The sequence below is a fragment of the Clupea harengus genome, chromosome 13, assembly GCF_900700415.2.
Source record: "Clupea harengus chromosome 13, Ch_v2.0.2, whole genome shotgun sequence".
Classification (NCBI taxonomy): domain Eukaryota; kingdom Metazoa; phylum Chordata; class Actinopteri; order Clupeiformes; family Clupeidae; genus Clupea; species Clupea harengus.
Genome location: NC_045164.1, coordinates 14,087,844 through 14,110,764, shown reverse-complemented (window position 1 = coordinate 14,110,764; position 22,921 = coordinate 14,087,844). Strand labels below are relative to the sequence as shown.

The following is a 22,921-nucleotide window of genomic DNA, read 5'->3' as shown; positions in this document are numbered from 1 at the left end:
TGAGCCCAATATGTATATTGAATAAAAAGATACTTATACACAACTCCGGAGTCAGAGGTAAACTTTAATGTGAATTTTCACCTAACAAAACCAACTGTACTTTAAGACCTGCAAGACCAACCAATATGAAGGGGTCTTCTTAATGACAGCTCCCAGATGCCAATACATTCCCCCCTCTCTACATTTAGAATGGCAATGATCAGGTTTTAATAAGAAAACACATTTTTTTCAAACAATAATAATAAGAGACATCAACTACCAAGCCTCAAAGAAAGCAGTCTTTTTAATGGGACGGTAACTGATTTTAAGAAAGCCATTTTCCTTTTATGGGTTCTCAGACGTACATATAAGTGGAGGGTGATCTTAATTTCACAGGTGTGTAAATATCAGCAGAAAAGGTGCAAATTCAGTGTTCCTTATGCAAGGAGAACGTGTGGCATTCATTCTCCTCTTCTGATACCTGCCCAAGATGGACTTCAAACAACAACCTGCTATATTTGGGAGGTAAAAAGAGTTGAACATGCAATCTATTTGCTATCAACACAAAAGATACATTGTTTACTTATGACAAAAATGGCAGTGATACCCAAAAGAAGACAAATGTCCTCTATCAAGGAGAGCTGGCAAACAGTAATGATCAACATTATCATGTGTACTGCCAACCAGATGTCCAAGGTTTTACAGTGGCTGGTCAAAGCTGATATATGAAAAGGGGAAAAGGACATTCAAGTCCTTAAAAAAAAAAATCAAGCATAACTAATTTCAGTATTGAACATCGAAATGAATGCGGGTAAAACACCCTGTGTAGAGCTCTGTCTCCATTAAAAAGATCTTCTCAGACCTCCTCCACAGCATATGAAGTAAGGCATTGGTCATTTTTCTCATCAGTGGCCATTCAGAAACAAAGTGCAGATGTCAGTATTTGAATGGATGGAGAGGTGCTGCTTTGCTTTCCTAAACTCACCCGAAAATGGATGTGCATGCATTTACACCAGACAGCACAACTTCTACTGTACACATATATACAGAAGTCAAGAATGCTCTGAGAAGTCCATTTGTATAAAATGTGCATGATCAATAAAAAAGATGTTTTCTCCCCCCCCCCACAAAAACAGATAGCCACTCTTTAAATGGTACATCTTTTTTGGTTCATGATGAAAATAAAATTAAACCTAAAGTACTATAAAACATTTTAAGCATATGAACAAAATAACAATGTGCAATTTCTTTAGCCTTTAAATGCAAGCATGATGTGCTCAGTTACGTTATAAGGCAGGACACACAGGAGCAAGAGGACATCAAAACATCCAAAACCAAAGCTTACATTGATAAGCCTTAATATTATACCTGACCTTAAGACTGAGCCATCCACTCAGTGGAACCAAGCACTTACCACGCTTACACAGTCGCTCACTTACTAGCACACGCGCTCTCATACAATTATGTCCACGCATCTTCTCCTCACAACACATATCCAAGCAATTACTCAAGTCCAAGTTACCGTGGAGCACAAAAGTGAACAGAAAGTATCTCTTTTTCCCCCCCATAGGCCTGATATTCCACCTAAATACGTAGCTCTGGTTTCTTGCTTAAGATCAAATCAATACATTAAAAGGTAGCCAGCAAGGTTAAAATGTTGAGATCTGTTGCTCTTCAAAGCGTGGCCCAGGGAAGAGGGCATTGCTGGACACATTCAGATGTGCTCCTCCTGCAGGCTGAAACGTGGAGGTGCACTTGTGTCTTCAGTGCCCCACATCCCTGAGCCTCCAGTCAACATGCTGGGGGAGAACTGCACTGGTGGGGCAGACTAACAAGGGCCAATAGCATGTGCAAAAACTCACATAAATAAAAACAGACATCCTGGCATCTCTTACACCATGTCTAATGCACAGAACTGACATTTGTTACTAAACTAAAGGCTTAAGCAAGTCTACCCTTTGGTGCACAGTACTACAATCTGCAAATGGTTTTGTGTTACTGGATTCAAAAAACACTTTCGTGCTCGGTTGTGTTTTAGCATGTTATGAACAGAGAGGTGGACGCGTAGAGGACCAAGTGTTAGCCTAAATGCAATTATCAGCTGGGTTGTGATAGAAGGTCAAGCAGAATATATCTATGATTTTAGTACTCCACTTTAGTACTGCAGAGTTCCTTAAAAGTAATCCATTCTGGTCTATCACCTCCTTATAAATAAACTGTCTTTAAACATGGAGTAAAAGTTGGGATGGAGCTATACACTTAGCAAGTTGAAGGCACACACACACCCACACAACATAAATACATATGCAGCAGAGTAAAAGATTAACCATAAAATGGTTTAAAAACACTGTCTTGGACATCCAGGAAAGACACAGAGTCTTGTCCTATGATCAAAGTAAGCAGTTCTGTTGACACTGCTGCAGCATGATCTGTGTAACAAGTGCACATGGAGGTAGCCCCTGTGCAGCTCGGGGAGTCTGCTTTCTGAAAACACATGTTCTTTAAACATGGACAATGCTGAGTTGGTGTGATACTGTACGAAAGAAAATGCTGTTGCAGTTACTAAAACATCAATAAAAAGTTTCCAAACACTTTACCATTAATTAAAAAATCCCATTCCCCTCTATTTGGCCTTGTTTTTTCTTTTCCTTCCAATCAGCTGAATGTCTGTGTTTGATGAATATATTAATAGTTCAATTATTAACTTTACATTAATAGGTATCCAAACAAAAACATCAAACTCTAACCACAGACTTCCCTTACCAAATGCAGGATATGTCTGGGACTGTGGCAGTTACCACATAACCTTTACAACCACGCCTGTATCTGCCAGTCACACTCATTCATCAACATCACAGATTCAGGTGCAGAGAACAGAACAACTTAAATAGCATACATATAAACAAGTATTGAGGAAGACCAAATGGTTTTGATCGATGAAGGAGCAGAAGAGTGGGGAGAGAGAGAGATATATATATTAGAGTACACCGTGTTCTCCACCCCTCTATGGCCCAGTGGGATTTACCTCCTAGTGCAGTGTTCCTCAGGACTGTTCTTGCACTTCACTTCAGTAGCTCTCCGCTCCCTGCTAGGAAAGTTGAGATGGGGAGGGGGGAGGGGGGGGGGTCGGTGAGATGCTGATGGGTGTCTATGGACAGGTGGCCTGTGTTTGTCCTCTGAGGGGTTTGGCTGGAGTCCAGTGTTCATCCGTCCCCTGCCTGTGTCTGTCCCGGCCCTGTGTCCGTCCACTGCTGCAGCTCCTGGACCGGGTCACGGCGAGGTGGAGGCCGCCGCCGCGTGGAACTTGACAAAGGCGATCGCGGCCAGCTCCTTGCAGAACTCCTCCAGCACGATAACCCCCTCCAGCAGAGTCACATGATCGATGCTGGGGAGAAACAATGCATCACACCATTTAGGAATGTCTTAATCAGAATCAGATCAGAATCAGGTTTTATTGGCCAAGTAAGTTTGCACAAACAAGGAATTTGACTTGGTAAAGTTACTCAGTGTGCTTAGACAAAATATACATTACTACACAATACAAAACAAACACAATCTAAAACAAACAGTGCGATGGTCTAAGAAGTTTAAGAAAGTATATACAGGAGCTGTGAATTGTTACACAACAATAGTGCAAAGAAGAAGTGGAGAGTGCAAAAAGTGCAGGGAAAAATATACAGTATATGCTACAGTGGATTAGCTGTTCAGTAGTGAAACGGCGAGGGGGAAGAAACAGTTTTTGTGTCTGGAGGTTTTGGCGAACAGTGATCTGTAGCGTCTACCAGAGGGGAGGCGTTTGAATAGTTTGTGTCCAGGGTGTGAGGGGTCTGCAGTGATTTTTCCTGCCCGTTTCCTGACTCTGGAGGTGTACAGTTCTTGGATGGTGGGCAGGTTGGCACCGGTGATCTTTTCTGCAGCCCTGACTGTCCGTTGGAGTCTGTTCTTATCCAGTTTGGTGGCCGATCCAAACCAGACAGTTATTGAAGTGCACAGAACAGACTCTATAACCTACACAACACCACTGTGACATACACAGCTCAGCAGTTTTATCACATCAAGCCATCATGAAATGTTTGTATACATAGTGTAAGGGTGAGAGTGAAAGTATGGGAGCGCATTGGGGATTCTCTAAATCTAGACACATAGAAACTTACGTCAAGCCCTCGGGTTCCATTCCCAGCAGTCTCTTCCTGACCAGTAAAAGTTTGGGCGTGAAATCGGGGATACGGTGAATCCGCAGCATAAGATCCCCCACCACCTGATCAAGACAGAGATGTTAATGACTGCAGAATGAGTATGCAGATGTTAGAAAATGTCAGTTAATGATGTACTGCGTTCTAACAACTCCAAAGGAAAAAAAATTCTTCAATTTTCCAAAACATTTGATAGGTCAGTAATGACCCACCCAATTCAGAATAACATTCAGTGCTCCCTTTCAACACGTCACATGGCCTAGTGGAGGTGTGTGCTGTGAGCTGGGACTCACCCTGACGATGACTGCAAAAAGGGACCTGCAGCCAGGGGCCAGGTTGATGTACGGGTCCAGCAGATACTCGTGGAGGTGTGGGTGGGGCAGCAGAGCCAGCTTGGACAGCACTGATGTCACCTGCAGGTTCACGTCGTACGGCTGGACGGGGCAGACAAACACCAACATTAGCGTCTCACAGCACTTTCCAGGCATTTCAGAGAACTTCAGACATTAAAAAAATGATCAGCAAAACCCATGGAGAAGCGGTTGGGAGCTTCCTGAGGCTAAAATAGATTTTTAGGTGAGGCATGTTTCTTATTTCTCATATGGTGATATGATGTAGTCAGCAACATACCTGGTCTAAGATACGACCCATCCTATCAAAGAGAACCTTGAGGAAGTGGCCCTCAAAGAAGGGGCTGTCCAGGTTGCACTTCTCAAAGGGCTTGGGCTGCCCTCTCCAGTCCCAGCGCTGGCAGACTCCACAGTAGTCCCGGAACTGTGGACGACAGGCCAGTCAGACACAGAACTAACTGATTCCAGATCAGCACATACCAACACAGGGAGATGAAGGGGTTAATAAGTAAATAAATATGGCACAGAGGACTCTGAGCATCACCTGTCTGTGTGCATCCCTCAGGTAGGTGTCGTAGCCAGTGCCCTCTACCTGATTGGAGGACTTGGCCTCATCCGGGACCAAACAGAGAAAACTATAGCAAGGAGACACAAGATCAGTGTGAAGCGAGAGCCAACAACTCCAACTTACTAACAAACCAGTATAAAAAAAAAAAAAAAATTCCTGAAAAACTGAAGCAGACTGCAGAAGAAGCCGTTTTACCTGTTTACTATTTTGTGCACCTCAGTCTTCCCATCAGACTTTGCGTTGTCGGAATGTTGAGGTGGTGAGCAGCTTAGCCAGTCAGGATTAGAGAGTCTGTTATCTGGGGAGAGATCTGAGAACAATGGGTCTTCCTCCAGATCTCTGCAAAGAAAGAAAAATGCAGATATTACTGATAACTACTGCTATGTAATTGTTAGGGATGGAAGAATATTTTGTGTTAAATATCACTACAATGTAGAACAGTTTTAGTTTTACTCTGATGATTCTTGGTCATTCTCTGCAAGGATCAACGCCATACAAGATTACAAATCAGAAGGTAACAATCAATTACTATATGAGAAACATCAACCAAATCAACAACTGCTTGTCGGGTAGAGGACTTAGTTTAGATTTCAAGCTGGTCAACAGCTTCTCAACTGCTAAATCTGGTGATCATGGCTAAACACTGGTGGACGTCTTACACAGAATCATGGGGCTGGCCATTCTCCAGCGGCTCACGCTCCTCCAGGGGCTTGACCTCGGCGTAGTTCCTCTCCTCCAGGCTGCGCAGCACCAGGTTCTGCAGAATGTGCTGGGTGGGCTTCTGCAGCAGCTGCTCGAACATGCGCAGGGTCATGATGCTGATCTGTAAATCACACCAGCATTGGTGATGACACACAGACACACACACACACACACACACAGACACACAGACACACAGACACACAGACACACAGACACACACAGAACAACCATGGGATGAGGTGTATTTGTGGGGAAGGAAACCTGTGATGTCTATAGGGTGTGGTGGCTGGATCACAAACCTCATCCGACAGGTGGTCGCAGTGCTCGATGAGCCTGTGCCTCAGGGGGACCTGGGCGATTCCTGCGGGCGTCTCTGGTGCGGTGTCTTCGCCCACGATGAAGTAGGCGGTCTCCTGCAGCAGAGTCTCGGAACTCACCTGCCGGATGATCCTGCTGAGCAGGGCGGTGGAGGTTAGGATGCCCACCTCGGAGCTGTGGGGAGACAAGAGGGGTTTAAAGGAACGGACACAGCTCACACTGCAGAGAGGCCTGCCAAGAAACAAACAAAAACAAACTGGAGAGGTCTCATACTGCTCTCATCATGGGAACTTACGTTTGCATCAGCTGTGGCTCCATGACGGACATGAGGAATCTCTCCCTCACCGATCTGGCTAAAATCGCTGCAGCACACTGTCAAAAACATAACAAACGGAAGTATGACTCTGCATCTTTTCCACGACTTATTATACTGCACTGTAAGGATATGAAAGAGATTCTACCTTCTGGGCCTCTTTGATGAGCTGGTCACAGTAGTCCAGCCAAGAGAGAAAAGAGATGAGCGCACGTTTGCCGGTAAAGACAGCAGCATCCTCCTTCAGGTTATACACATCCAATCTATCAGGAGAAACGTGGATAAGATCAGCCAAATACTAAATTTAAACTCAATGATAAAAAGTACAGTGCTCTGCTTGAAGTTATGTCTCACCCCCAATTGACAGACTCAACCGTCTCAATGTCCAGTGGGTCCATGGACTGAGGCAGTGCCAGGTAGAACGAGGCCAGCCGACTGGTCAGCAGCTCACAGAGCTCCGTATTCTCGGTCAGGCATTTGGTGGCAGCCGGCTCCGGCAAGCTGACCAGCAGCATGAGGCCCTCACAGGCCTTCACCACTACTCGACCATCCTGTTGGACAATCATGCAGGAGATTTATGTTCATGAATGATACTGATACACACTGAGGTTCAAATGAGAAGGTCTGGACAAATATACATACTAAGGGATGTATGTAAGGAGTGTGCATGTACCATATCAGTCAAAACCTAATATAATAATAATAATAATGTAATAATCCATGTTTATGCAACTAGGAAAGCTGGTAGATACAGTGAGTTTGAGTTTGTTGAGAATGGAAAGCAGTCAAACAGTGAAACAATGCAATTAACTTGATTTTTAAATGTATTACGATTTTTATTAACTTGTCTGTAGTATCTAAAAGGTTGAGAGAAGCACTTACCGGACTCTTTGTCAGGTTGAGTAGGGAGCTGACCAGATTGTAATGGTTGTTATTGGGTATAGGGTTGCTTGGCGTTGCTGCCAGCTCCTCTGGACTGCTGGGTGATGTGGCTCCAGGGGGGTTTTGGCCTGTGTCTGGGGCTGACGGATAATCCCTAACGCCCTCTGCCACTGGCTCTTTCGTGTCTACACGTTTGACCTTATTCTGTCAACACAAATGCACTTTGGTAAGGAGGACAATTCAGCATGAGATAACTAGCGTTCAAAGGGCTAACCCACATCACTGAAACGCAAACACCGCTAACTAACAGAAACTCAGTATAAGCATTACAAACAACTATACCTCCAGGAAGAAGTTCACAAGGTAAGGGTCCTGTTTGAGTTTTAAACAGACAATACACAGGAACTGGATCTCTTCATTTTCTGTGGGTGCGGCTAATACCTCCCCACACAGCCGAATGAGTTTCTATGAGAACAAAGTAAGCAAAATTGAAACAGGCACTGATGCCAGACAGTCATACTGTCTATAATAAGATAAGATAAACTTTTATTAATCTCGTGAGAGAAATTCAGGTGTTATAGCAGCTGACATATATACATATACTGACTTAACTTCAGAGACCCATTTGTTGGGTGAACCATGCAAGTCTTTCACCATCCTCACCTGTACGGGTCTGTGCACGTTAATGTGGGGCAGGAGGGGCTGGCGGATCCTGCCCAGCAGTTTAGTGTAGAAGGTCAACACCTGCTGCTTCATTCCGGGAGGACACTGGTGGAAACAACACAGCCCCCACCAATCAATGGTATGCAATACAGAAATGTGGTTCCCACAATAGCCCTAGACTGACATGGTGACATAGGTGAAATTGCAAGACACATTCTAAAGGTTAAAGTCTAAGTCGGCTGATCATCGATAAGGCATTACTTAAACATAAAACTACAGCAAACAGGCTCTCACATCAGCCTTGCCCAGGGTGTAGAGGGTCTCAAGGATCTTGTGGTGAAGGAGATACTCCATGCAAGGCCCCGTCTCTCCAGACTCACGCTCCCCTTCCTCCTGGGTCAGAATGTCCAGCATCTGTTCCAGGTGAGATGGGATGTTCGTGTCGGTAACTGGGGCTTTGTCATCTGAAAACATCAAGAAACCCACTCAGATTTTACATTTACTCATTTAGCAGACGCTTTTATCCAAAGCGACTTACAATGATGTATACACATTTTTTACATTTACACTGATTTTAGGCAGCAATAATCTATGTAGGCCCACAGTGACTACATGAATAAAACTCTACACAGAACACAGTGGAGCTGACTGATGAATTGGTAGCTTGTCTTTCCACCACATTCTTTTGTCAAATTCCTGACTTAACTCTTAAATACCCAATGCACCACTCAAGGTTCTGCATGAGGAAATCACAGAAAAAGCAAATCTATACAGTAAAAAGATACAATTTATAAATTACACTATTAGTCATGGACTATTCAGTGACCAACAATCATTTCAGCCAAATATGTTAATGAGTTATGAATATTAATGTTTTTAGAACTGTAACTACTCTTTGGTTGGAGCCCATTGTTTATGTTTCATGTTACCTGAAGTCTCTATGTAGTAATGAGTTATTGCCTTCCAATGATAGACAAAATCCTCTTGCAAGGGCAGTGATGGTGCAAGCTGCAAGGAAACAAATAAGTTTATTAACCCAAAATATCGTCAGTATTTCAGCATCCCCAATCAACACGCTGTATACTCAATCAACATTTGAAAATCCTGTCAGCCTTTTCAACTTATTGTTGCTGTGAGTCAGTCTGACACTTTTCTATGCTGACATCTCTGCTTTACAACGAAAAACTCAACAATTCTACAGCGACATGTCAGGTCCAAACAATTTGCCAGAGGAAAAACAAAGAAGCAGCTGGATGTGGGTGATAGTTCGGTAGCTACTTAAGACACTTCCCCTGCTAAGCCTGCTAGGTAGCTACACACCCTTAGCTTACATTACTCAACTCAGATAGCACTTGGTGTTTCATTAACGCTACACATCCTTCGTCCCAACACTTACAAACGTAGAATAAATATTGAGCCCCACTTGCTTGCCTCTGGCTAATGGTGGTAATTGGCAACGACGAATTTGGATCACACGTCTCTGTACAAATGAAGCTAGCTTGCTGACTACCAAACATCTACGCAAGGTTTCGTTAAGGATGAATGTCAACAAATACACCAGTCTGCTAGCACTGTTTACAGACAGAGAACGCTAACGTGTATAGGATTCGTTGACGTTATATGTATCCAAATCATACAAACTATATAGAGTGGGTAGCTACACAAAGCAAACACATGTTACTGTGGTGGGCATTCGTATTCGGTCCTTGTTTAATTATCTGTACCTAGCTGCTCCATCAAAACACAACAGGCTAGGTAAACATTAGCTACAAATGTAGCCTGCACGTTCCTAGCTACAGAACTAACGTAGCGTCTAACGTAAGCTAAAGCAAGCAAGCTAATGCTAGTTAGCGATATCTATATTGCGCAAGACGGTCGGCACATATGCACTTAATATACTGTGGGTAAGGCATACATAACGGCATTGGTTATTTGTAACATGTCATACCGAAACTCAATTACGATCAACTACTGCTCCAAGGCAGTATAACACGAAACGTTGGCTATTTGTTTGGGTTAGCTTGCAGGCTAACTAATTAGCCAGACACATTACTACCAAACGTTACAGCTGTTAGCGATGTTACATCCAGGCCTCTCGCTGTCCTATGCGATTATTTCCAGTCAGTATATATAAAAAAGAAAACCAAAATCTCACCGCCTCGACTGCGTGTTGGAGAATAGATGTAAATTTGGAGAACATTTTGTTCTTTGACTGGACCAATTTTTCTCGAGAAGACCTAGAGAATTCCTCTATCTTCTTTCTGTTGTTGCCGCTGCGATCCAGATTGTTGATTTCATATAGTGACCTTTAGAGAAAAATAAGTGACATATATTTCACTTGTTTCTAAAGCTGAATCTTTCCACATTCAGCGACGATAAACTGACTATCCTGCTAACGAACGCCGTAAGGCCACCGTGGCACTTCCAGGGCCAACCACCATTCCTTGCGACCACCAGAGGGAGAACGTGAGGATGTGTGCACATGTGTGCACATCTCCAGAATCTCCTCATCAGTGTGACAGCATACACCCGCCTACCTTTCTTCTAACATTTCGACAATCTTCTCCCTGACATTTCTTGCAGTCTAATATTCTACCCTTCACAACTTTTCACTTTGGATTAAAGCTTTAACATTTTTAACACGTTCCACTTTAACATATTCTGTATATATTTTATATATTGTTTTCTTGTGTTTCTTGACTTGTAGTACTTACTATGTTTATTGTTATGCACCAAAATGCCAAAGAAAATGTCCTTGCATGTGTAAACTTACTTGGCAATAACAATTCTGATGCTCTATTTTAGCATTTGTCCACATACAGTGGATCTCCTCGCCATTGTTCTCAAGCTAAATTTTGGGCACAAAGGCTACTCAAGAGCTCTTTTATTCACAGGATCCGAATAAACACATATGAATCAGTATTTATAAAATCTTATAAAATAAAAGCTTTTGTAAATATTCGTAGCCAACACTACAGGCATAATGATCTGTGTTCATGACATTATGGATATAGCTCCCAGGAGCATTGCAATTATGACATGATCTATCCCAGCTTGTGGAGAGGTTGGGTAGGTAGTCAATTTAATGATGCCTTTAGTCTGTGGCTAGAGACTTATGTACTAGTCTGTGATTTTATTTTCTCAGTTTTGTTTTACACAAATATTGATGGTTATTTGTCCACCTCACCATAAAACAAGAGGCTAAAAACACTACTATAGTATTTTATTTCTCATAATACTATACTACCAGTACAGATGCAGTCAAGTTTCCATGCACAAATCCATGTAACAAAAAATATAACAACCAAGGGACTGAACTGTCAACACATACAAGCACAAGGAGGCTGGTGGATGTCTTATTTAAATAGTGGTTTCTCATGTAAAAGTGTTTTGTTTACAAGAAAAGTAAGAGCAGGATCTCATGATGACATCTGATTTGATGAGGTCACAGGATGAAAGCACCCTGGGACTATTCCCCATTTCCACCTGCCAGCCAAGCTTTTAGACAGCAGATGCATGCATTCCCACAAACCACAGAAACATTTCAAAACACAATACACTTGTTCTGTATTACAAAATACAAGCAGTAATTCTCTTTGGTTTGGAAAAGGGAATGCCTCGGAGGGTCGTTGACAAGAGGGTCAGGATTTGTACTACATAAAGATTGTACAGCTGTTCACTCAGTGTTATTTTCTAGACTCTACAACCATACTGAAATGATGTTTAGACAAGACAAAGTCATGGTAATATAAAGGAACAATAATTTAAACAGTGGTACTTCTACGAAGTTATTTTCAGTAAGGCACCCTTTTCCCTTGATGGGAAGTCTCTCCCCCCCCCCCCCCAACTTAATAACACTGGTTTGATGACATTAGGATAAAATCCCAAATGGTAAATGAAACCACATGTAATGTCTTAACATGCCTCCCTTTTTGACACATACCAAAGATCTAATATCCAACTAATGCTTGAATAATAAAAATTCCTTTTATCCAGATTACTGTCCAATTGTGAAATCTACATTTCCTCTTTAAATATGAATTTAAGTTCCCCTTTTTAGGACTCAATTACACACCACACATCCCTTCATAAATTCTGCAGGCAAATGGTGAAAAGCTGATGTAACATAACATTTAACAATATATTTAAATAAAAAACAACAAAGACTAGGTTAATTATTACAAACCAAACAGAAAACATTTTAAAACACAAAATAAATACTTTTGGGCAGAAGGAGCTACCCTTAACAGTCTCAGTGCAAAGTCCATACACAGCTTGGGAAACTAGACTGAAGCATGCAAAAGCCTAGCTGACCAGGAGTAGTAAATATAGAAGCGACTGAAAAAAAATAAACCAAGCATTCATTAACAACCTTTGACAATGTTAAAGTTACACAAACAGTGCAAAATATCAGTGTCATATGTCTGAGACAAGAATTTAAATCAGGCCCTTTTTGCCATGCACCTCAATAGCAATTGTCTAAAAGGTTAGCTCCATTAAAATGTAGGTCTCTGCTTGTCTAGTGACAAATGTATCCTTTTGTCTAGTGACAAACAGATGTGTGGAGCCAAGGACAAGATGAAAAGATTAACGTATTGTTAAAACACAATAAACACATCTGCTCAGTATTTCTAAGGGGGACAATGTTGTTGTAGAGGAGTCCGTATACGAGAAAATGCAAATCTCAATGCGTCTATTTTAAGGTTGGGTACTTCTGACCAGACCAAGAGTTAGGCCTATTGGGCTATGCACAACTTTCTTTTTGACACACTTGAACGTGCAGTTTGTACATACAAAATGAACACGTAAACTGCAACATTAAGACAAATGAAAATAAAATGGAAAGATATTTTCTTGACAAACCACACCCTTAGGTGAAGGGTAGCAATTATTAATCCATACCTGGACAAAACAGAATTTTGGAGATCTGACGATGCATCCTCTTAATCTTAATAATGAATTAGTTAAACATAATAATTCTGTTGTGCTTCGCCTTGAACAGCTACAACTAAAGTAGGAAAGTGTGTGACCATTTGGTGGAATGTGACTTGATATTCTGTATAGTATTCTAATCCTTCAGGTTATCTAAGAACAACTAATTGCCACAACCACAATAATTATTTTTTACCCAGCTTACCATTGATATAATTAATATTAACTTGATTTCAAAAGCTATTTTCGTCAGCCTGTTGGCACTACCATATAATAAGCAAATGCACATCAATGAAGGAAGTCAAATGTCTGAAAATGTTCTATCCTATTGACCAAAAGGGAAGAGGAAAAAATGCTAAGATCATCTGATATTAGCCAAAACAGACAATTAGCTAGCTAACTTCTATATTCTTTCTGGGAAGTCCTTTCTTTTTTGCAGTTTGGTGGGGTTACAATTAAATGTAGCTACTTATACAGATACAAGTGTAATACAGTTATAAGTAAGTAGGCCTGCACACCAAGTGACTGGCACAGACTGACATTTTTGCAGCTTTCATGATATGTATGATAAGAACGATAAGAGAAGCAACACCAGACAAACTAGTCACAGACACTTGCTAAGGGTACACGGCCATGAACATATAAGGCACTGGAGTCAAGAAAACATTAAGAAAGCCTCTCCTCCTTTCTACCAACAAGGCTCTATGCTGTTGTGCCCCATCAGCACGACAGCCTAGGGAGGAGAGGAGTTTCAACCTTCTTTGCCTCTTTTCATCCAATCACACTCTCCCCCTCTGCAAGAGGTTTGCCCGTTCTGGTCAGACAGCCCTGTGTGACTGGATTGGACCCTAGACCCATTATCCTCCTCTTCTGCCTGAACTGACTCTAATGACCTGCAAGCACCTGTCACCATTTCAATACCACACACATTCAATTCCAATCTTGACACATTCATCAATGGCCAATCGTCTGCTATTTTTTTCACAGGTACTGGGTACCCACCCCACACTACTCCTCTCTGAAGGTATCCTTTTGAGGAAGAGCACATCTCTGGGCAGATCAGCTGGAGGCAGACCTCGGGCCACGTCAGGAGTAGCATTGGGTGGGGCCACTGGGGAGGTTAACTGTCGAAGGGCCGGAAGCAGCTGTGTGCTTATAACTTGAAGAAGGGACCAATTTGATGGGGTGCTCGTAGTTTAGGAGAGGAGCAGCAGTTGGTTGAGGAGAGAGAGGGTGATGTGGAGAACGGAGGAGAGGTGGAGAGGGGATCTACAGTCAGAGAGAAGACGGTGGAGATGGCCACATCCACGATTCCTTGGCAAAGCTCCGGGTACAATTTCCTGGCAAAGACAGAGATGATTGGACCTTATTTGATAAAAGCCTTGGACAGTAGCATGGCCTGGAGTTGCTTAAAATAGACGCATGCATTTTAATATGGAGAAACCTAATCCGTGGCAAAGGCACACGATACCATTTTCAATACATTTGGGTTTGTGGACGGTCATGGTCCCACAAATAGAAGATTTAAATTAGCTCAAGAGGTTACGAAATCCTTTCTGCTTTGAAATAGAAGAGGCCCATTTCCAATGCAGCACTGAATTCTATTTTCAATAAACAACTCAGCAGGATGTAAATGGGGGGGGAACAAACAATGTATCCATGGAGACTATCACATCCTCCATGCTGGGCATAAAGCTCATTTGAGATCATTGGCAGAACTCAATCAACGCTTTTTGGGCCTTGTGCTGAGATCTGGTCCTGCCTATGATTAGAGATGAGGCAGCGGGAGGCAGCAGCTCCAAGTGGAGTTGCAGGGGGTACATTAGGCAAACTAAATGTATATTAAATATGGACATGCGGATGACGGATGTAGTAAGACAGAAACCGATGTTAGACATGAGAGCACTGTAGGAAAGGCTCCTGAAAGGGATCTTATGACTTATGATTGGGTTACAGACCAGGTTAGGACAGAACTCTGAACCGTATGAGACTTATAAGAATCGAAGGGAGACAGAGACACTCACTGTGCGCAGGCCGGAGCACCGTTGATCTCAATGAGCCACACTTTGAAGTCCTCATCCACCATGAAGTCAAAGCCAAAAAGCTGGAAGCTCTGGTAGGAGAGATGCTTCGTGCTGATGGCTGGCTCAATGCATGTTAAACAACCCCTGTGTTGTAATTCACATCACATAAAGAAGACAGTAAATAAGAGAGCACAATCATAATCTATCTTTTTTTTTAAATTGTCCAACAACCACACAGGGAAAAAACTGATTGATACCTGATGATCTGTTTGATTTGAGGTAAAATGGATGCTTCCAGCGTGACATTGTGTGTCTTAAGAAGGTAATGCCTAAACTCATCAAAGAACATCTCATTGCCCTCTTCATAGCGTCCATAGTTCGTAGAATGCTCTTTCTGGATGCAGTGATTGGTCAGGTGGCTGGTCATGTCCTGGAGGTCTGTACAGTTGTAGGGCTCAGAGGACGTCCTCAACACCCCTTCTCGATACAGGTAGATATTGTACTGGTGGTCCACCAGCACCCAGCTCCTGGGAACAGCAAACTAAATACGTCAGGCGGTACTTAGCATGCGGTTTCACCAACTCATGACCCAACACATTATTTATTTTGAATCTGTGGGAATTCATGAAACAACCCGTGCATGTGGCTGAGGATGTCCATACCGGATGTCAAATTTGCGATGGCCTGGTTCCAATAGTAGAGGTCTCTCTAGGTACTTCTGGATTATGTGAACTTGTCCCTGATTATCAATGAACTCCAGCAACTGATTTGCATCATGGGATATCATAATTCCAGCCCCTGCATGTAAATCAATAAGTTAATGCTGCCATTCACACACTTTAACTCCAAAATGATTTGTATAGAGACGTATGGTAATGTTAAGGTCATGTTTAACTGCCACTCTCACCTTTGGCTCCAGCAGATGATTTGGCAATCCAAACGCTTCCTTCTCCACTTTCCTTTTTACATTGGTATGAGGCTAAGAACACCTCGCGTTCGTCTGTCTTGGGATTGCTCTTCATGTGACTCATGCCATTCTTGGCTGGGGCCACAGGTGTGTTGAAGTCGGTGGGGTAAATAATGTATGCTTCCGGGAACCAGCTTGAGGAATCAATCAGCTCTGGACTTGTCTTAATTAACCTACGCAAATAAATGAGAGCAAAAAATGACTCACGACTAACAGACCCAAATGCAGATATGTACTTACAGCGTACTTCCCGAGGGCCCTGTACCCATGCTCACCTGAATATGAACACGAATACAGGCCTACTATTCAAGACAACATATTTGGATTGACTGACGTCTCCAAAATATAGTCATCAACATAATACATGAAAATACTTAACCATAATATACAAGCTTAAGGAATTGACAAGCTATCCAGTAGTGTAAACATTGCCAACATGATGAAGCTGAAACTCTTCTTTATAAGTGAGAGGGCAGAGAAAACCTGCCAGCATTAAGCAGTTAATGTTGGAAAACATTATTTCCAATGAAAACAAGGCTGATTTTGAAAATCTGATTTAAAATGACGCTTTGCTAGCAATACATACTTAACTAATGATGCTTTGCGACAAAGCTTGTCAGCTCCTCTGTAATAATTCACCAGCTGGGTCAATCCCGGTTCATGTCCTATGGGAAGTTCATTAGAAAGACGTGCAGCAGGTGAGCAAAACACAGAAATTGAGTAAGAATGCAAAAATAAACAGGCCTGTGTCTGATCCAAACCATTTGGTATAGAAAGCAATGCTAAAATAGGGTCATTACTATCAGCATTTGCTGTGACAGGGCAGGGTAGGGTAGTAGTGCTTTTCATGTATAGTGCTTCTGCATCCTCAACATAATGCAGAATGTAGCATTACATTACTACACTAACGGTATCCAACTCAACACCTCTGGTTGAATCAGTAACAAATAAATACAAGAGTAGGTTGCAAGTGATCACTGAGAACAAATGCTCTTTTCAAACAGCTGCACACAAAGACCACAAATCCATAAGTAACTTGGCTAACCATAACGTCTTCAATTAAAAAAAGATCCTTACCTAATCGACCAAATGGAAGTCTGTTTCGTTCCCCCAGCATTAAATTAAATCGAGGATTATCCTTTTTTAGTCTCTTCCATTTTCCAGTGGCAGTGAGGATTTTAGAAACTTCAGCATAGATGCTGCTGGTATCATCACGAAGAACAAATGTGTACATCGGCACGTTCATATTACAACGAAATTACAAAGAAACCGTGTCGATAGGAAAGTTTTAGCTTGCTATCAAAATTGGAAACTAGCCTGCAAGATAACTTTTATAGTTAACTGTGACTGATTAAAGGCAAGACTTTAGCCACTTGCTCTCGACAGCTAGCTATTTGGCAGGCTAACGTTATCTACCTCCTGCCAAAATAACCCGTGGCATGAAGCTAGCTGGCTAACGTTACTGTAACTTACAATTACTAGACTAGAGTGTTTCAGACTTATTTATACATATAATTGACAAATTAAGTCACGTCTGATAGACAACAGTCTTTGTCCTTTCGCCTTAGGTAACGGTAATGTTACACGGAAGTCTAAAACAATGTATGGGACCCACAATACTGGGTGTGACTCTCAAACATGCTAGCTAGCTAACTATTAACTGGCGAGCTCATGGTGCAAATTGGCTTGCTGTCTGGCTGACAAGCTTCACGTAGCTAGCTAGCAAGTAAAGATGGTCAAAGTTATTTGTATAAATTCTTAATTTCCTTATCTCAGCTAAAACTATGCATGCTCATCGTATATCCCTTCTTCTTTTTAACAGAGACAGTATCGTAATCAAATGAATTCAAACATTTCCCTGTAAACCAGCCCATAAGACGAGTCCTCTTTTCCTTTTATTCCCATCGAGCTGTCAGGCTACCGCGTCACCAGACGGACGAGGCACCAAATATATTTGCCGCATGGAACTATGGCTAGTGTAGTTTTAAAACAACCAACACTAATGTCATCATTAATTCTTCAAAACCAACAACGAAAAGATGGGTGTTTTCAGAATTCGTGTGCAATATGTGCACCTTGACTCTTTGATTCGGTTGTTTTTATACATTTATTTACTCAGGGTCAGAACAATGGAATGGCCTAAAATGAAAAAAAGAAAGATAAACAGAAAAAACAGGAAACAGGAAAAAACTTAACGCATAACAAAACACATTGTACTCATACTTAAGCCTTGAAATCTTCTTTGACAATAACACATCAGACATAATAGACATGAGAAAAGACATTTGATTGTCTATGATGTCTGCGATTGTACCTTGAACTGATCAGTATGCCGTTTTATTTTATTTTGACCACACGAGGGCGGGCTTAGCTAATTTTTTGGCCTATGATTAAATGGCCACTTTTGAGCTAGTCGCCTCAACTTTGGCTTTCAATTGAGGGTGATCATTTCTATAGCTGTAGTAGCCGAGAGGAATGGATGAAAAGCGCTACTTGTGATTCATAGTCAGTTAACTGTGCAGAAAGCATTGAGGGGCAGAGGACAAGCCCAACTCACACTTGTTACACCGGATGTTTTTACATGTGGCGGGAAGTTTGGAAACCCTCAGTATAGGCTTCAGATACAGTGAGCTAGCCAGTGACTAGAAGATGCCGTAAAACTTCAGTCGATTGTAACTGTTAAAACAAATTTCTTTGGTTTAAGGTAAGGCACGAAAACTTGCAAGTTTGAAAGTTGTTGAAACAGATGCACCTTCAATGAGTAACAAACGATTTCGTCAAGTACACGACTTTAAATGCGGCCAGCTAACTTGTTGGCTAGCTAGTTAACCACCTTACATAGGTATCTTTAGCTAGCTAACGTTAATTTGTTAAATAAGATTAACGTTACCAGTGATAACCAGATTATTGCAAGTGACACGATTAACAAGCTAACCCTTGAACAGTTACCTTGTGCATGTTTAACTGCCTATTTCTCTGTCGTTAAACATCTAGACAGGTCAGAAAGCACTGCATTATACGGTAACGTTAGGGCTGAAGTGAACTTAACATACCAGTCAATAGACACTGTATTCCAAATATAGCGTTAACTAAAGTCAGCTAGTTTCTATACTTACATGCACACATACAACACATGCAAACTAACTTAGCTTGCTGTTTCATAGTTTCTTGTGCTCACCTGTCTAGCACACCCCTTAATTAAATTACACTAATAAACACTGAGGATTCAACTTGATTACTAATTGATGAATGTTATTACAGCAATATTTCATTTCTGTGCCTATAAAGCCATATATCTCTATCTCTGTGTCATGAACAACGGTTGTTCACCTTAGCCTATTTGAAACTCATCACTACTGCTAAATACACTAATTTGATTCATTTGTGAGTTTCAATATGTGTTCAGTGCAAATGCATTTGTCTCGCCCCCCTGAACATTTAGGGGGCGTATGTGGTGCACTGTGGCCTTGGCATGCATTTTTAATAGCTCCTGTCCCCTCTCCTTGCGCAGGCTGGAACAGTCCAGGCATGAGCGCCACGCACCTGGACGAGTGGCAGAAGAGGTCCTTTGACATTTTGTCTGGCACATGCACACCTGAACAGACGGCAGATGCCTACCGGGCACACATCCTGGCCATTCAGTATGCATGGGCGAGCCAGGAGCTTTCGCCGGCCGCTGCTGCCAGCCTGCTTAGGACCTACTCTGAGCGCTATGCTGCCGTCCTGGACTCGGACGACCCACGCACAGGTCTCAACAACTACGCGGCGAGCGCGCTGCACGTGGCGCGCAACCAGAAGAACCACAGTGACAAGTGGGAGTCATCCCTGAGCAGGTTGAGCGTGCAGAGCCTGCCGTGTGTGCAGAGGATGATGCAGCCCTGGACAGGAGTGGCGGGGAAGTCCCTTGTGACGCCAGCAGATGTCAACGTCGTTGTTGGCGGTGAGTCCAGTGGGAGCAACAGGAGCCATGGTAACACAGCGAATCCTTCTACATCTGGAAGCAGAGCAGAACTCTCTCATCCCAGTGGTGTGGAGCTGCAGTCCTCCAGAGGTGAAGGCAGAGGTGCCCCTTCTCATCTCCCAGGGAGTGTTGCAGAGAGGCCCAAAGAGTGGGAAGGCATCCCCTCTTGGGCTCAGACAGGTCAGCCTCCTGTCTCTTTCCCAGCAAAAACTCAGCCTGGAGTTTCCCCTCTCTTCGGACAAAATACTGGTAACAGTATGGTCACTCACCAGCCAACCAGTGCTGGCTATACTGGGTCTCAGAACCACCAGTCTGGGTTTTTCTCCTCATCCTCCTCAAACCCCTCCAAGAGAAAAAATTTCTACAGCTCGGCAAGTGAGAATAACAAGTCTGGTTACTCTGGCCATGAGGGTCAGGACCCTCGCACTGCAGGGAGAAGAGGGGAAGAGGGCACGAGTAAGAGCTTTAAAACAGCCCGGGAGCAGCTTATTGTTGACCATCAGAAAAAGAATTCCCAGCAGCCACAGCGAGCTCAGCCTTCTGGATGGGGCGCAACAACAAAGAAGTCTCTGGGTGCCAACCGTTCACGGGGGACATTTTCTAAGTTTGTGTCTCCTTTGCCCCGGCAGGAGGAGGAGGCTTGGGCCGCCAGTGAGGCTCCTCAGGAGTCAGAGTTGATTGATGAACGGCTTAAAAACTTCGAGCCCAAAATTATTGAGTTGATCATGAGTGAGATCATGGACCACGGCCCCCCCGTGGCCTGGGACGACATTGCAGGCTTGGAATTCGCCAAGACCACCATCAAGGAGATCGTGGTGTGGCCCATGCTGCGGCCAGACATCTTCACTGGCCTCCGCGGGCCCCCCAAGGGCATCCTGCTGTTCGGCCCCCCGGGCACGGGCAAGACGCTGATCGGGAAGTGCATCGCCTGCCAGTCGGGGGCCACCTTCTTCAGCATCAGCGCCTCCTCCCTCACCTCCAAGTGGGTGGGCGAGGGCGAGAAGATGGTGCGGGCACTCTTCGCCATCGCGCGCTGCCACCAGCCTGCCGTCATCTTCATCGACGAGATCGACTCGCTCCTGTCGCAGCGCACGGACGGCGAGCACGAGTCGTCCCGCCGGATCAAAACCGAGTTCCTGGTGCAGTTGGACGGGGCCGCCACCTCGGCGGACGACCGCATCCTCGTGGTAGGCGCCACCAACCGGCCGCAGGAGATCGACGAGGCGGCACGCCGTCGGCTGGCCAAGCGCCTGTACATCCCGCTGCCCGAGGGCGAGGCCCGCCGCAAGATTGTGGTGAACCTCATGAGCCGGGAGAAGAGCCAGCTGGGGCCGGAGGAGCTGGAGGGCATCGTCAGGAACTCGGAGGGCTTTTCGGGGGCGGACATGACGCAGCTCTGCCGGGAGGCGGCACTCGGCCCAATTCGCAGCATCCAGTTGAGCGACATGGCCACCATCACGGCGGAGCAGGTGCGGCCCATCGTCCACAGTGACTTTCAGGAGGCCCTGAGAACAGTGAGGCCTAGTGTCTCTAGTAAAGACCTGGAGCTGTATGAGAACTGGAACAACACTTTTGGCTGCGGTCGCTGAAGGATGACAGAAATGTTTTGGTTTTGTTTTGGTATGTTGACACTATTACAACAAAAGTGTATTTCAATAGTTTTTTCTGAAGCATAAGGTGTGTCTAAAGTTGTTAAAATATACAATGTAAGTATGTTATCAGTGTATGTAAAGAGCGTTATTTCTTGTGGTTATCTATCTTCATACTTTTAGAAGGTTAATAAAGTACAATTCCTCTTCTATACCAATTCAAGTTCCAGTGAAACTGTAATGATTCGAGTTTTCTCATGACCAGTGACCACAGCAGACTCTGGCAAAGTAGCTTCTCAGAACAGGTTGCCTAATCTGCACCCAACATGGAGTTGCAAGTTTTCCTTGTGACAGCGGAAATGTGCCAAGATTGATTTTTGGGGAAGGGAGGGTTCAGTGTTTCATGCATGTCTGCCATCTCCACACTTCCAAAAACAAGTTACTGCTCATATTTTAAATATGGACTATGAGGTCCTCCTTGGTCCTGTAAAAATAAAATGATATGGAGTTTAGCAATGATTGGACGTCCTACAGCTTGATTTGAACGCGGTCCAGTTTTTTTATAGAAGTTAAAAGGGACTCAACAGCAAGGGAAGTTGCACAATCCTGAGGGTATCCTGGTGTTATGGTTTTAGCCCACAAACCAGCTCTTGCAATCCTCTTCCTGTCTTTATCCATGCAGTTTGGGATTACTCATGGCAAAATGGGGGGGGGGGGACTGTTTGAGGTGACGGGAGATAATATGGAAGGGTTTCACAAGAACAGTTAGCATAATTTCACCATTGTTTTTTTTATTTTAAATACATGCTTTTTCATGTGTAATCCCCAAATCAAGCAGGTTTACTCTACATTTGACCACGTGTATACCACTGTGAAAGTAGTAGTAGTATCCCCAGTGGAACAGCCTCAGTTCAAATGCTGTGAAATAATCCTAGCAGTGTTGCTACAATTTATTCCAGTAGTACTTATTTCTGGAGTAATGTTTCTGCAATCCATTGGTGACTTTATACTTACCCAATATGTAGGTGTACACTTGCAAAAAGCACTGTATATTATAAAGAATTTTTAAATATCAGACAACATGACTGTTTGGTAAGCCTTGATCAATGACATTGAATTTATTTCCACATCCATATTATCCATATTAAGGAAAGTCAGACAGCTGAAGATTAAAGCTGTATTTTACAGATAGGTAGTGGCAGTTGGTAGGGCAGCCTTGGGATGCCAAAACAATTGCAGGCAAAATTAGAGATCCCAGCTTTGGTCTTCCTCCCAGATCCAGCATAACCTTTGGTATTGATGGGCCTAATATTCCATTACCATGCCCTCAGTCTGCAGATGCACCTTTCTCTGAAGTTACTAATAGGCAGTGAGGTCACATCACTGGTATTCGTACTTCCTCAAACTGACCTTAGCATTTTTAGGAAGTGCCTGTTTGTAAATATGTGAATAGTTGTGTTGTTTAGCTATTCATTAGTCA

At 43.2% G+C, this 22,921-nt stretch overlaps 3 protein-coding genes across 3 annotated transcripts; 1 reads left to right on the top strand and 2 right to left on the bottom strand.

The window, feature by feature from the left end:
• Positions 1-44: 44 nt before the first annotated feature.
• Positions 45-10,455, bottom strand: fhip2a (FHF complex subunit HOOK interacting protein 2). Its single transcript, XM_012838764.3, has 17 exons — positions 10,124-10,455; positions 8,898-8,976; positions 8,263-8,432; positions 7,969-8,073; positions 7,648-7,770; positions 7,306-7,509; positions 6,778-6,974; positions 6,572-6,686; positions 6,406-6,482; positions 6,092-6,284; positions 5,750-5,913; positions 5,286-5,429; positions 5,067-5,157; positions 4,803-4,946; positions 4,466-4,606; positions 4,134-4,237; positions 45-3,364 (listed from the first exon to the last, which is right to left on the bottom strand). The coding sequence occupies exons 1-17, from the start codon at positions 10,166-10,168 to the stop codon at positions 3,250-3,252; spliced, it is 2,211 nt and encodes a 736-aa protein (XP_012694218.1). The 5' UTR covers positions 10,169-10,455; the 3' UTR covers positions 45-3,249.
• Positions 10,456-11,174: 719 nt separating this feature from the next.
• ttl (tubulin tyrosine ligase) lies at positions 11,175-17,848 on the bottom strand. The gene is made up of 7 exons (XM_012838904.3): positions 16,969-17,848; positions 16,478-16,556; positions 15,832-16,064; positions 15,587-15,722; positions 15,182-15,451; positions 14,925-15,068; positions 11,175-14,240 (listed from the first exon to the last, which is right to left on the bottom strand). The coding sequence occupies exons 1-7, from the start codon at positions 17,135-17,137 to the stop codon at positions 14,054-14,056; spliced, it is 1,218 nt and encodes a 405-aa protein (XP_012694358.1). The 5' UTR covers positions 17,138-17,848; the 3' UTR covers positions 11,175-14,053.
• Positions 17,849-18,305: 457 nt separating this feature from the next.
• On the top strand, positions 18,306-21,609 carry fignl1 (fidgetin-like 1). Its single transcript, XM_031578889.2, has 2 exons — positions 18,306-18,595; positions 19,403-21,609. Exon 2 carries the CDS (start codon positions 19,420-19,422, stop codon positions 21,439-21,441), a length of 2,022 nt encoding a protein of 673 aa, XP_031434749.1. The 5' UTR covers positions 18,306-18,595; positions 19,403-19,419; the 3' UTR covers positions 21,442-21,609.
• Positions 21,610-22,921: the final 1,312 nt, after the last annotated feature.